Source organism: Epinephelus fuscoguttatus, linkage group LG19 (genome assembly GCF_011397635.1).
Source record: "Epinephelus fuscoguttatus linkage group LG19, E.fuscoguttatus.final_Chr_v1".
In the NCBI taxonomy this organism is placed as follows: domain Eukaryota; kingdom Metazoa; phylum Chordata; class Actinopteri; order Perciformes; family Serranidae; genus Epinephelus; species Epinephelus fuscoguttatus.
The window spans coordinates 25625702-25637275 of NC_064770.1; the positions used below are offsets into that span (position 1 = coordinate 25625702).

The 11574-nt window shown below is 41.4% G+C and overlaps 3 protein-coding genes across 3 annotated transcripts; 1 reads left to right on the forward strand and 2 right to left on the reverse strand.

Annotated features, from left to right (window-relative positions):
• Positions 1 to 1159: 1159 nt before the first annotated feature.
• Positions 1160 to 4054, forward strand: ndufb10 (NADH:ubiquinone oxidoreductase subunit B10). Its single transcript, XM_049562468.1, has 4 exons — positions 1160 to 1395; positions 1711 to 1849; positions 3318 to 3457; positions 3903 to 4054. The coding sequence occupies exons 1-4, from the start codon at positions 1248 to 1250 to the stop codon at positions 3989 to 3991; spliced, it is 516 nt and encodes a 171-aa protein (XP_049418425.1). The 5' UTR covers positions 1160 to 1247; the 3' UTR covers positions 3992 to 4054.
• Positions 4055 to 5167: 1113 nt separating this feature from the next.
• On the reverse strand, positions 5168 to 7763 carry rps2 (ribosomal protein S2). The gene is made up of 6 exons (XM_049562461.1): positions 7727 to 7763; positions 7277 to 7414; positions 7075 to 7164; positions 6087 to 6194; positions 5653 to 5986; positions 5168 to 5383 (listed from the first exon to the last, which is right to left on the reverse strand). The coding sequence occupies exons 2-6, from the start codon at positions 7409 to 7411 to the stop codon at positions 5211 to 5213; spliced, it is 840 nt and encodes a 279-aa protein (XP_049418418.1). The 5' UTR covers positions 7412 to 7414; positions 7727 to 7763; the 3' UTR covers positions 5168 to 5210.
• A 428-nt stretch (positions 7764 to 8191) lies between these two features.
• rnf151 (ring finger protein 151) lies at positions 8192 to 11239 on the reverse strand. The gene is made up of 4 exons (XM_049562466.1): positions 11083 to 11239; positions 10387 to 10556; positions 10180 to 10276; positions 8192 to 8837 (listed from the first exon to the last, which is right to left on the reverse strand). The coding sequence occupies exons 1-4, from the start codon at positions 11083 to 11085 to the stop codon at positions 8367 to 8369; spliced, it is 741 nt and encodes a 246-aa protein (XP_049418423.1). The 5' UTR covers positions 11086 to 11239; the 3' UTR covers positions 8192 to 8366.
• Between the last annotated feature and the right edge of the window lie 335 nt (positions 11240 to 11574).

The window sequence follows — 11574 nt, forward strand, 5'->3', positions numbered from 1 at the left end:
TGTGGACAACACATTTTTTGGCATTTGAAAGAAACAGTGTTAGATTTAGGGGGTTTAGTTCCATCTAGTGGTGAAGACTGTACATTGCAACCAGTTGAAATTTCTCCTGGTAAAATTCTTTCAGTGTTTATTGTTTAGGAGGTTTCTACTGGGAGCTGAATTGTCTGCATAGGCCTCTTCCTCTCCAAAACAAATGGACAGAGGTAGAGCAGGTCGTCCACCAATCAGAAGATAGGTCGTTTGATCCCAGGCTCCTCCAGTCTGCGTGTGGAAGCATCCTTGGTCTGAACCCTAAAGATGCTGAACCCCAAATTGCTCCCAAAGGCTGTTCCATTAGCGTGTGAGTGTGTATAAGGTGCATAGCAGATGAACACTTGTAGGGTAGTCTCGGCCACCAGTGTGTGGATGTGTGTGTGAACTGGTGAATGTGACATGTAGTGTAAAAGTGCTTTGAGTGGTCAGAAGACTTGAAAGGCCCATTCAGTGCAGGTTCATTTACCACTTACACCTGTAAAAACAGTATAGCAGTTTCACATTAAAAACACAGTTGTTGCTGAGGGGGTGTTAACTGTGGTGGCTGACGGGAAAATACGAATGGCCCTATCTTGAGCCAGTGTTTGGTTTGTCCCTTCTGTGCTACTGTAGAAACATGACAGTGCAACATGATGATCTCCCCAGACAAGGACCCACACCCTATGAAGCTATAAACGACTTATTCTAAGGTCATGAAAACACAACAGTTCTTTATTTCAGGTGATTAAACACTAGAGAAAACATACTTATTATATTATATGCCATTTCTGCCAATATATACCCCTAACTTCTACACACTGACTGGAGCTTTAAATGCTGTTTGATGACTAATATCAAAACACCTCTAAGTGCCAGGAATGCTTACTGCTTTAGACTGTGTATATGTGGTTAAATGTTTAATGCTCTGCAGCACCACCTGCTGGATAATCATGGTACTACAGTTCCACCCCTGACCTTTACCCTTCGACCTCCATGTTTTAAAAACACTGTTTTTTAGGCTTATGCTAAATTCCTCGTTTGTGGTAGTTTTTGTAACAAATAATAATTGTTAAATAATCTGGAAAAAATACGTATCTAGACAACATTAAAGTTTTACATTTTTTGACCTCTACTTCGCCATTATGTTGTGTCTACTGCGCATGCGCCTCCTCGGAAAGGAGAGCTGCTGAGGTCGAATTGTAGGATTTCTTTAGTCCTTGTCAAAATTAGGCAAGATGCCTGCAGACTTTGATAAGGGAGCATATCCGGAGCCTCCGCGGCAGACTCCGGCTGAGAAGAAGGAGACAGGTCTGCCAAACCCGGCTCTGATTCTGACTAAACTCTTCTACTACTCCGTGGACCTTCCTGTCACCACATTTAGAGGTAAGCTAACAGAGCTAACCGTGCTAACAGGCTAGCACAACAACACAGCGTCCAGGAGACATGTTAATAGTGTTTTAAACCTTTTACGGTGCTATCACTGCTTCTTTCTTGCGAAATGTAACATTTAATGAATCACACTGTCCTAATTTGTTACAGTAATTGATTAACTGACGTATTTCGTTAGCTATGTGACGTTATGCTAGGTGTTGTGCTAGCTAGCGTCATTCTTGGACGCATCGAATCGCAGTACAACCTGCATGGTCTTGCGTAGGTTTGTCTTACTAATGCCCTGAACTGTTTTTCCCTCTCGTCCAGATGTTGTTGACAGCATCCGGTCTAAAAACAGGCCCGTCTACTACCACCAGAAGTTTCGCCGTGTTCCTGACCTGACAGAGTGCCAGGAGGGAGACTACGTCTGCTACTATGAGGCTGAGATGCAGTGGAGGAGAGACTAGTGAGTAACATGAAGGGATGCAGATGAGATTGGATGTATTCAGCCCGTTGGACAAGATGCTCAATGGGTGATAATTAGTACAATTAGTATACATAGCACGTATACAAAATATACTGTTCACTTAGAATACAACATATACATGGTGGGATTACTAACTGTACTAAGTGTCAAATGCCCTGCACCATCAGACATGGGCGGATTATAGGACAGTGGGCTCCTAGGAGCAAAAAATACAAACTTTGTGGTTGCTTTGCCCCCGTTTTGTAGTTGTTTTGTGTCTCTCTGCAGTTCCTTTGCATCTTTTTGAGGTCATTTTAAGTCTTTTCCTGGTCGATACAGAGGAAAATATATTTTCCTTGGTTAGTACATGCTAACTTTAGTGGCATTTTGCAGGTGAAGGCCAGGCCTTCCATGCTCCCACACCCCCAGGGCCCTCAAAAGCTTCACTTCCACTTTGTGGCAATTCTGCATCACAATCTAAAGTAAAAGATGGGCAACTCCTGCATTTTTATCAAGTCGTGAAGCCCTGTCTTGTGGATTAGCCCTGTGCCAAGTCGTGGTGATGTCTTAACACACTGCAAACCTTGGAAAGGTTATCCCAGAATAGGATTAGTTGGTTTCTGGACCTGTGGATGAAATATCATGATGCATGAAGGCATGTGTTTTCTGCAGTGTGCACTGTACCTGATGGGCACCTGAAGGCAACAGGATATAAACACAATGTCAAGAGCGGAGGTGAAACTGGGGAGGTTAGCAGAGGCCCCATAGCTCAATTTTATCCATATTTTAGACAAATCTGTGTGTTCAGCTTTGAGACAACACAAAAATATCCCCATGCACAAAGCAAAGCAAGTTTCTCTGTATAGCACATTTGAGCAACAAGGTTATTCCACATGCTCTACTTAAAACATCACATCAATGTGCAAAAGAGACGCATTATAAAATGACGTTTATATACAATTAAAACAGCCATTAAATAGCAAGAGATTAGAAAATAAATGCAGGCATAAAATACAAGACTAAAACGTACAGTAAAGTGTGAGAAATAAACAATTATTTGTTTTGATAAAGTAAGCCATGGACCTATTTTTTGGTTTGGATAAGGAGGAACCTCAGCGGCCTGTACAGTGTGTGTAGCTGAATGGTTACAAATCTTACCAGTGTCTTTTGGAAAATCTTTCCGGAAGTGTTGAAACGGTTGTGCAGCCCATACATTTGCATAGCTTTGGAATGTGATGTTCGACAATCACATGTGTCTAATATTCATGTGCCCACAGATGTTTAGCCATGCATTAGTCCGGCCTCTTTTGAATAATAAGGCTTCCATCATAAGACAAAAGTAGGTGTAAAAATGTGTATGTTTATAAGGACTCAAAAGTGAATCCATACACCTGTTAGATGGCTATAGCAGTCAGGGTGGAGATACAGTTGAGGAGTTTCATCCCGTGTCGTTGTCTTCACCTCTCAGCAAAGTGGACCAGGAGATTGTGAAGATAGTGCAGGAGCGTATGAGGGCCTGTCAGCAGAGAGAGGGAGCCAGCTACGAGCAGAACTGTGCCAAAGAAATACAGCAGTTCAACGAGGCGACCAAGAGCTTCATGTCACGCTGTAAGTACTGCGCTGTTTGGAGCTTGGACACGTGAGGTGTAACAGGAAGAAATGTGGAAACATTTATGAATGCAACACACGTCCTGTTCTGTCACACTGGACTGTTGCCTGAATACAGTCACAAGATGTGTGTTATCGTACAACAACAGTAAATCATGCAACACATATTGTTTGTTGTTGCCCTGAAACAGTTGTCAGAAGTATTTCTTTGGTTCCAGCTTTTGAAATGTGAGAATTTAATGCTCTTTTCAGTTTTTATATACATTTGACAAAAGAAATATAAAGCAATCACCTTTAGTTTTGGGAAATGGTGGACATTTTTCTGACGTTTTAATTACAGGAAAATGAAAGTAATTACTTGTTGGACATTGGCATGCCTTATTTTGGCACTTAACTTTTTTGACTTCGACTACATGTGTTAAACTGATGATTGTCCTTTTTCCAGATGGAGACCTGGGAGCATACGCCAGTGGCAGAAAATGTCTAATGAAGCAAAAAGAGCGAATGATGGCTGCTCAGGCCCAGAGTGCTTAAAAACAGTTCCCTACAATCTGTCCTGTGTAATAATTGTAAAATAAAATGTTATGTGATAAATCATATCTGTTCATTCTGTCCTCAAAGTAACACACACACACCTAGCCATTTGTGACTGTGCATGCATGAATGTCTCAGTGCTGGAAAATTATTAATCAAGCTGTATGCAACTGTGCAAGTTGGTGCAGCAACTTTATATTGTCAAGTGACTTTCATGAACAGTAAGAGTTTACTGGGTCTTTAGAACAACCACAAGTGATGGAGGATGAACAGCTTTTCTCTTTTAGATGTTAGCTGAAATAATCAATACACCTTCAGGAATAGGGGTTCACAGAGAATTTGTCAGATTGTTACCTGTACAGTGTTCCCTCACTTAACTCGACATATTTTACTTTGTCAAGGTGTCTGCATGTGACACTTGAATTTAATCCTTTTAAGACACTTGAGATTATTTTTAATCAAATATATTACAGATTTTTGGACAAATCTTACGCTTACTCAAGCATTGCAGATAAATATGAAGTTCTGTTTAGACGCAATTTTATAAAGGAATCCAGTTATGAGTTACATTAATTACATTTCACCAACAGTTTTAAGTATATGTATGAAATGAGGTTCAGTGGTAGATTTAAAGATTTAAAATATCTGCGTGGACTCACTTATTTTGATAAAATGAAATTTAAAAAAATGGTTAAGTTCAATTAAGTATTTGTGGTAATTAAGGCCTCTCAAACTGAAGACAATCTAATGACTTAACATCTAATTGACAATTTAGGTAAGGACACTGGACACTTTTGGACCTGCAGTTTTCAATTTAAGCATTTAATTTGCTTAATTAGCCAGATTCCTGGTCTGGTCATTTTAACCATTAAAAAAAAACAAACAAAAAAACACCTCACTTGAGCTTCCTCAGGTTATTGTATCATCAATATCACAGCATACTGGTATCAGTGATATAATTACATACTTGAAAGAGGACCCTTACACACCATCCACCCCTAAGTGCCAATGTTCATAGTAAAAAGTCTGGCTGAAATACAAATATTTCACCTGTTGACATTTCACTGTGCTCCTATCGTCATTTTTTTAATTACTGGGCTTAGAGGTGCTCCTTGATATTGAGCAACAGCCCTGTTTTGTCATCAGTTATGCACAAGTAATACATGACACACGTAATTTGTTTCAGAACGTTTATTCAACGATTCTCTGTACAAAAAGTTTAGGAGGTAGCGGCCTGGACAGCCTGTCCCCTCGCAACAGACACCCTGGTGTGAGTCTTGGCCAGATGGTCAGTGAACTCCTGGTAGGGAGACTTTGTGAAGACGGTCTCCTTCCACAGGTCAGGGGTCAGGTAGCTGTAAGTCTTGGAGATGGCGTCAAACGTGGCCTTGGCTGATGAGGAAATAAAGAAACAATCATGAGATGTTTAAGATAGAACTTTATGCACATGATAGTGCTGCAGTCTTTTAAAAACAATGTAGAGCACTGAAAAGGGGAACAGAGGAGACCACTATAACGGTCTCTCTGCCGTGCATTACAATACTCATTTCTTTCCCTCCTGATAACGACAACTACACCACTGCAGAGGTGAAGCTGAGCAGAGCAAGGAGAAAACCAGACATGACACAGATTAAGACAGACAACCATCAAAAGAATCTTACCGAAGTTGCCGAGGGTGGCGGTGCAGCCCCTTGCAGAGGTGTAGCAATCATCGATACCAGCCATCATGAGCAGCTTCTTGGGCACAGGGGCGGACACGATGCCAGTACCACGGGGGGCAGGGATGAGACGCACCAGGACAGAGCCGCAGCGTCCAGTCACCTTGCAGGGCACGGTGTGGGGCTTGCCGATCTTGTTACCCCAATAACCTCTCCTGACGGGGACGATGGACAGCTTGGCCAGGATGATGGCACCACGGATGGCTGTGGCCACCTCTTTGGAGCACTTCACACCCAGACCCACGTGGCCGTTGTAGTCGCCAATGGCAACAAAGGCCTGTGAACAAAAGCCAACAATGTCACATCTGCACCAATAAAACTTATGTGATTATAACTGACAAAATAAACCCTTTATTACAGAGTTAATGACAACTCACCTTGAACCTGGTGCGCTGACCAGCCCTGGTCTGCTTCTGGACAGGCATGATCTTGAGCACCTCGTCCTTCAGGCCAGAACCCAGGAAGAAGTCGATGATCTCAGACTCCTGCAGGGATAAAGTAAACAGATGCGATGTTATACCATAATATAACATCCAACATAGTGTGCTGCATGCATGTCTATACAGTTATGTATCAAATAAGCCAAGCATCATTTCTTACAAATGAAACCCCTGAGCATCTTTGAATAAAGGATGTTTCACTTGTATTTGTCCACAAGTGTGCATGTTCATATTAGCGATGTTCCCAATGACCAATTTCCCTGGCATCTAAAATAAGACTACCGAACTAGCCTAAAAATAAAACTCAAAACTGTACACAATTTAATGTATAACAGTGGACAGTGTCAGAAAAAAATACTGCGTATACTGTAAGAGCCATTTAAAATATATACTTTTCAATAACAAATTTATTTTAAATGCTACCAAAATGTGTGGCACTTTGCACCTTGCATTATGAAGATTGCATATCATCCTACAAAACACCACAACTCATTCAATGAGACATCTTTTTACTGTGCATTTAATGTCTGCACATATCAATTCAAAAACACAGTTTAAATGGCTTGAATTTCTGGTGCCAGCTATCAGCATTTCTTTGACTAATCATGCACATCCCTACTTCATACACAATAAATCCTTTTTAACTTCCATTGTAAGACAATTTCAAGAATGTAAAGTTTCTGGAAATACATGTAAAGCAGTTTTAAGTGTATCGGAAATTAGGTTTTCAAACATCATCAGCACTAATCTTTCTTTGGGGAACAATACACACAGTGGTATTGATCTTTACATTAACAGGACCATCCTGGGGACATCACTAATGCACCTCAAAACATGTGTAAGACCTCCCTTCGCTCCCATGACAGTATCAGAGCGCTCGACAGTTAGCAGTCTGTCACTATGGTCATCCTCATTCACTGCTTACCTTGATGGGCAGAGAGTACAGGTAGATCTCCTCCAGGGACTTGATCTTCATGTCCTTAACCAGGCGGCCCAGCTTGGTCACTGGCACCCACTGACAACAGACAAGAGCGTGTCATTGACAATTTCCTCGTGACATTACTAAATAGAGGCTACTCTCTTACTACATACACTGCAATTAGGGTACTATAACGTATTGAACTCACTTCCTTGTCCTCGGACTTGCCGCCCCGGGCACCGCGGCCCCTGCCACGGCCTCTGCCGCGTCCACGGCCCCTGCCGCGGCCACCTGCGCCAAAACCTCCGCGAAAACCTCCTCTACCACCGGCGTCGTCCGCCATTTGCTGTTAGACAAAAGACAGATAAAAATGAGTATCTCCTGTAAAAGCTACAGCGAAAGCTAGCAAACACATGTGTAACCACCCCGTTTATCTCACAGAAAACGACCACCGCCGCCATGTTTAACCGTGAGGACTTTTCTTCAATATTTTCAAATATATCTCAAATTCTGCCACATTGTACTCGGAAATACAAACAAGGTTTTGAAATTAAATATCTATGTGTAGCTTTGTAAGTATAACAAATATATTAGGCGGGAGGATGTGTGAGATAAAGTAGGATTTTGATCGGAAAATGCGGGCTTCCGTCCAACTTACGTGATCGTTTAAACAGGAAGAAGAACCACGAGAAGTCTCGCCGGCTTTTATATAGCGGTTTTATCGCGAGATTTCCTCCAAGACTAAAATGGCTAACTACTGCCCCCTAGCGGCAATCCCTCACTGGGGGAATTCAGTTTTAAAAAGTTGATACTGATTTTACGTTATATATTCTAGATGACCGTGGTAATATTTTAGCATGTCAAAAAACAAACAAAAATAAAAACAAAGAAAACAAAACTAGTCATTAACATAGCTCCCTTCCAGTGAAAAGCGCTGGAACTGAAACACTGCTCTGTTGGAGGACATCATTTTGTTTTACTTTGTTTCTGATACAATTTTCAATAATATAGATTTAATGTATTTATTCAGTAAGCACACTGATAGTGCCCTGTTTTGCATTATTGAGGAAACTTGCTGAAAAATGAAACTCTCCTCTTGAATGATCATCAGGATGACAGTGTAGATGTTAAATAATTTATTTACAAAATAGATGAAAATACAGCACAAAAATTGTTACAATTTCACTCTTTTTAATCATGTACCATATTCTAAAAACACACACCTTCAAAGTGATGAACACATGCAGATATTATACACAGCAGTAGCCAACCAGCAGCAGTACTAACTAACTCGTCCCTCAGCAGTTGCTGTTGTTGCTACTTGGAGTCCCCCCAGAGCTGCCACTGCTCTCTCCGAGGTCCTCCTCCTCTACCTCGTGCAGGTCGTCCATCACCTCCAGGCTCTCGCAGATCAGCCCTATCTGCCTCTTCATGTGGGCCATGGTGCTCTGCATCCTCCTCATCTTCCTCTGCAGGGCGGTGGCGATGGCCCTGTGGTTCCTCTGTCTGACTTCGTACTCCTGCCTCAGCTGCTTGTAGCAGTTGTGTTGAGCCTGGGTGCGGTGGGAGAGGATCGTCCCGCAGCCCATGTGGCATGGCTGACGCCAGTGTTCGCAGTGGCGTGCGTGGGTGTCCAGGTCCCTGCGGAGGAGCTGCGCCCGGCAGCCCTGGTATGGACAGGGGATGAGCTCGTAGAGGCAGCTCATGCTGTGGCAGTACTGCTCCGAGAGGGAGAAGGTCTCTGCACAACCACGGATCTCATTCTTGCACTGTAAGAGGCCAGATACAGAGAAACAGAAAGAAATCAATGCCACATGACACACATACATCTGCAGCACACTTCTCAACTGGAAATACTGTTGGGTGACTTTATTATTCAAGCAGATAACTATGCAAGCGTTATCAGCAAAGTGTACTTAAAGTTTACTCATCATCTATTGAAAAATGGTCCCAGTGAGTTTAATAGTATCATATATTATGGGCCTGTTACTCAGGTATAAATACTGATACACAAATGTGTAAGTAGCATTTTTCAGCACATGTGGATCTAATTCTAACTATTTTATGAACTGTTGAAAAGTCAAACATCATATTTCTTAGGCTCATCATTTATTTTGTATGTCCAATCTGTAAAGTAACCAGTAACCTAAGCTGTCAAATACATGTAGTGATATTTAAAGTACATTATTTACCCCGGAAATGTAGTAAAGTACAAAATTTCTGACATTTTACAGAATAATTGATTAATTGATTAGCTAAAAAAAAATTATGGATGGCTTTTTTATACATTCATGATGGATAAAGGTTCATGAAAGTGAAAAACATTACTCGGACTAACTTAAAGTTTTGCCCGAGGCTGTATGTTCTCAAATGACATCTCACTATGAAGCCAGGTACTTAAGTCAGACCGGTGTAATGGTGGGAAAGCAAATTATAATGAGAAACAGGAGGAAACCAGGTGAGCTGTGTTTGAAGGAATGGTTCACAGAGCTGGCAAAAGTTGCATCATATAAACAAATCTCTTTCAGCTCCAAGGACATGACGGAGAAATATGTGGCCAAGTGGAGAAGCTACTTGGAGTATTGCTGGAGTTGATGTATCTTGAAGTGAATCATACACCTGCGTGGTGCTGTGTTGCACACATTTTGAGTGTCTGAGCCCATTTGCTGTTCGTGGATCAGAGAAGATTGTGGTGCGTATTTATAGTTTTCAAAAATTCTTGTGTATTGTTAAAAAGTTAAATAAAATATTAATGATAAAAAAGATGGATGTATTAATTGATCATGAAATGAATGTTAGTTTAACTGCTATAGCTGCAGATATTTATCACTTAAAGGGCCACAGTCACATCATGACTGTAACCATAACCACATGAATACGCCCTATGAACCAGTTCACAAGACAAGATAAACACCCAGTGTAAAACCCACAGTGGACCCCTTTACAGACCCCCTCCCTAGAGCTTCAAGAGATAGTGAAGGGCCACTTTTTAGGCCTTCTCCCAAAGTACTAATGTAGCCACTGAATTACTAAAACAAGAGCTGTCACAATTACACTACATAACTCTGACTATGATTTATAAATATACAGCTTCTATTTTCAGTTTCCTACCTTGATCTTCATGCGTCCAATAGATTTGCTCAGCTTGAACATGACAAAGATCAAGCTCGGGTTAACAGGCTTCCTGCAGCAAGGACAGGTCTCCTGCCTATAGAGGATAAACAACAGTTAGTCCTGTTCTTCCGTATTGGACCAGACATGAATAACAATCCAATACAGTATGGTTTAATACTATTTTTTTCCATCCATGTTTTGTACCTCTTCAGCCACTGTAAGATGCATTTCTTACAGAAGATGTGGTGGCATGCGGCTCTTACTGGACACCTGAGGACCCCCTGGCATATGGTGCAGATCAGATCGTAGTCTGGAGTGTCCACAAACAGCTCCACGTCATAGCCCCCGCTCTGTGTTGACACCTCTGGGTCCGCCTGAGTGTGGCCAAATAAATATTCCGGGTTATCATAAAGTATTGTTTTTATTTCAGGGAGACATTAAAGGGCAGAGTTGTGTGAGGTGAGAAGATAGACAAACTGTGTCCCCTGCATTTTTTTTTTGTAAAACATGGCTCCACAGTTGGCTGCAACATGCCCACAGTGTTTTCAACATAAAGGCAACAGATGACAAACAGAATTGTTCTGGAAAGTCATATGACTGATACATGATCACGAAAAGCAGGTGTAATTCTTTAAATATGTTTTTCCACAACAAAACATGAGGTAGTAAACACATGGCATTATTTTCTTATTGTTTTTTTTATTTGGGTCTAATATTCAATTTAAATAAATTACCATGAAACTCACTCAGGATTATGTATTTCTGAGGAAAGGAAATTTCAGAGTTCACCAGAGATATAAGAAAAGTAGCTGTTATGTCTAATAGCATCACACTTATAACACAATATTGATAAATACATTTAAGATTAAGACAATAAAACAAAAGCTGTTGTCTACTCACCATGACAATCTCCTCTCCTCACCGTGTTTCCATTCCCGGCGCTGGTTTACTCCATATCGGTCCACTCACAAGTCACACACCCGCGTTATCAATACAACACACACATGAACATTCCTGACAAAACATGAAGGAGGGACCGTTTGCCTGTGTGTCTGTGTGTGTGTGTGTGTGGGTGTGAGGGAGTGTGTGTGTGTGCGGACAAATGAAAACAGTAAATTATGAAAACGGAGGGCAGATAATGGCGCTCATTATGAAGCGCGTCCTTTCCCTGCTGTTCTAGCATCAAAGCTCAGCCTCCACGCGTCAAACAGGAACTTTTGAGCATGAATAGCTCCGGCTGGCTCTATTGTTGTGAGCCTCGCGGACTAAATTTAAAAATGAAAGTGAATTTAGAGACTCTCTTTATCAAAAAACATTCACCCTTTATACTTCTACGCTTATTTTCCCCTTAAAATGCTAGTTTACACGCTTTTTAATAGCATTTCTATCTGT

Excerpts from the sequence above, each read along its gene's own strand:
- rnf151 (XM_049562466.1), bottom strand. Across the intron at positions 10,277-10,386 it reads ATCTTACAGTGGCTGAAGAG|GCAGGAGACCTGTCCTTGCT; the intron begins GTACAAAACATG and ends TATCCTCTATAG. Across the intron at positions 8,838-10,179 it reads TTGGACGCATGAAGATCAAG|TGCAAGAATGAGATCCGTGG; the intron begins GTAGGAAACTGA and ends GGCCTCTTACAG.
- rps2 (XM_049562461.1), bottom strand. The coding sequence starts at position 7,411 with ATGGCGGACGACGCCGGTGGTAGAGGAGGTTTTCGCGGAGGTTTTGGC. Across the intron at positions 7,165-7,276 it reads GCAAGTCCGAGGACAAGGAA|TGGGTGCCAGTGACCAAGCT; the intron begins GTGAGTTCAATA and ends GTCTGTTGTCAG. Across the intron at positions 6,195-7,074 it reads TGTACTCTCTGCCCATCAAG|GAGTCTGAGATCATCGACTT; the intron begins GTAAGCAGTGAA and ends TTATCCCTGCAG.
- ndufb10 (XM_049562468.1), top strand. The coding sequence starts at position 1,248 with ATGCCTGCAGACTTTGATAAGGGAGCATATCCGGAGCCTCCGCGGCAG. Across the intron at positions 1,396-1,710 it reads TCCTGTCACCACATTTAGAG|ATGTTGTTGACAGCATCCGG; the intron begins GTAAGCTAACAG and ends CCTCTCGTCCAG. Across the intron at positions 1,850-3,317 it reads ATGCAGTGGAGGAGAGACTA|CAAAGTGGACCAGGAGATTG; the intron begins GTGAGTAACATG and ends TTCACCTCTCAG.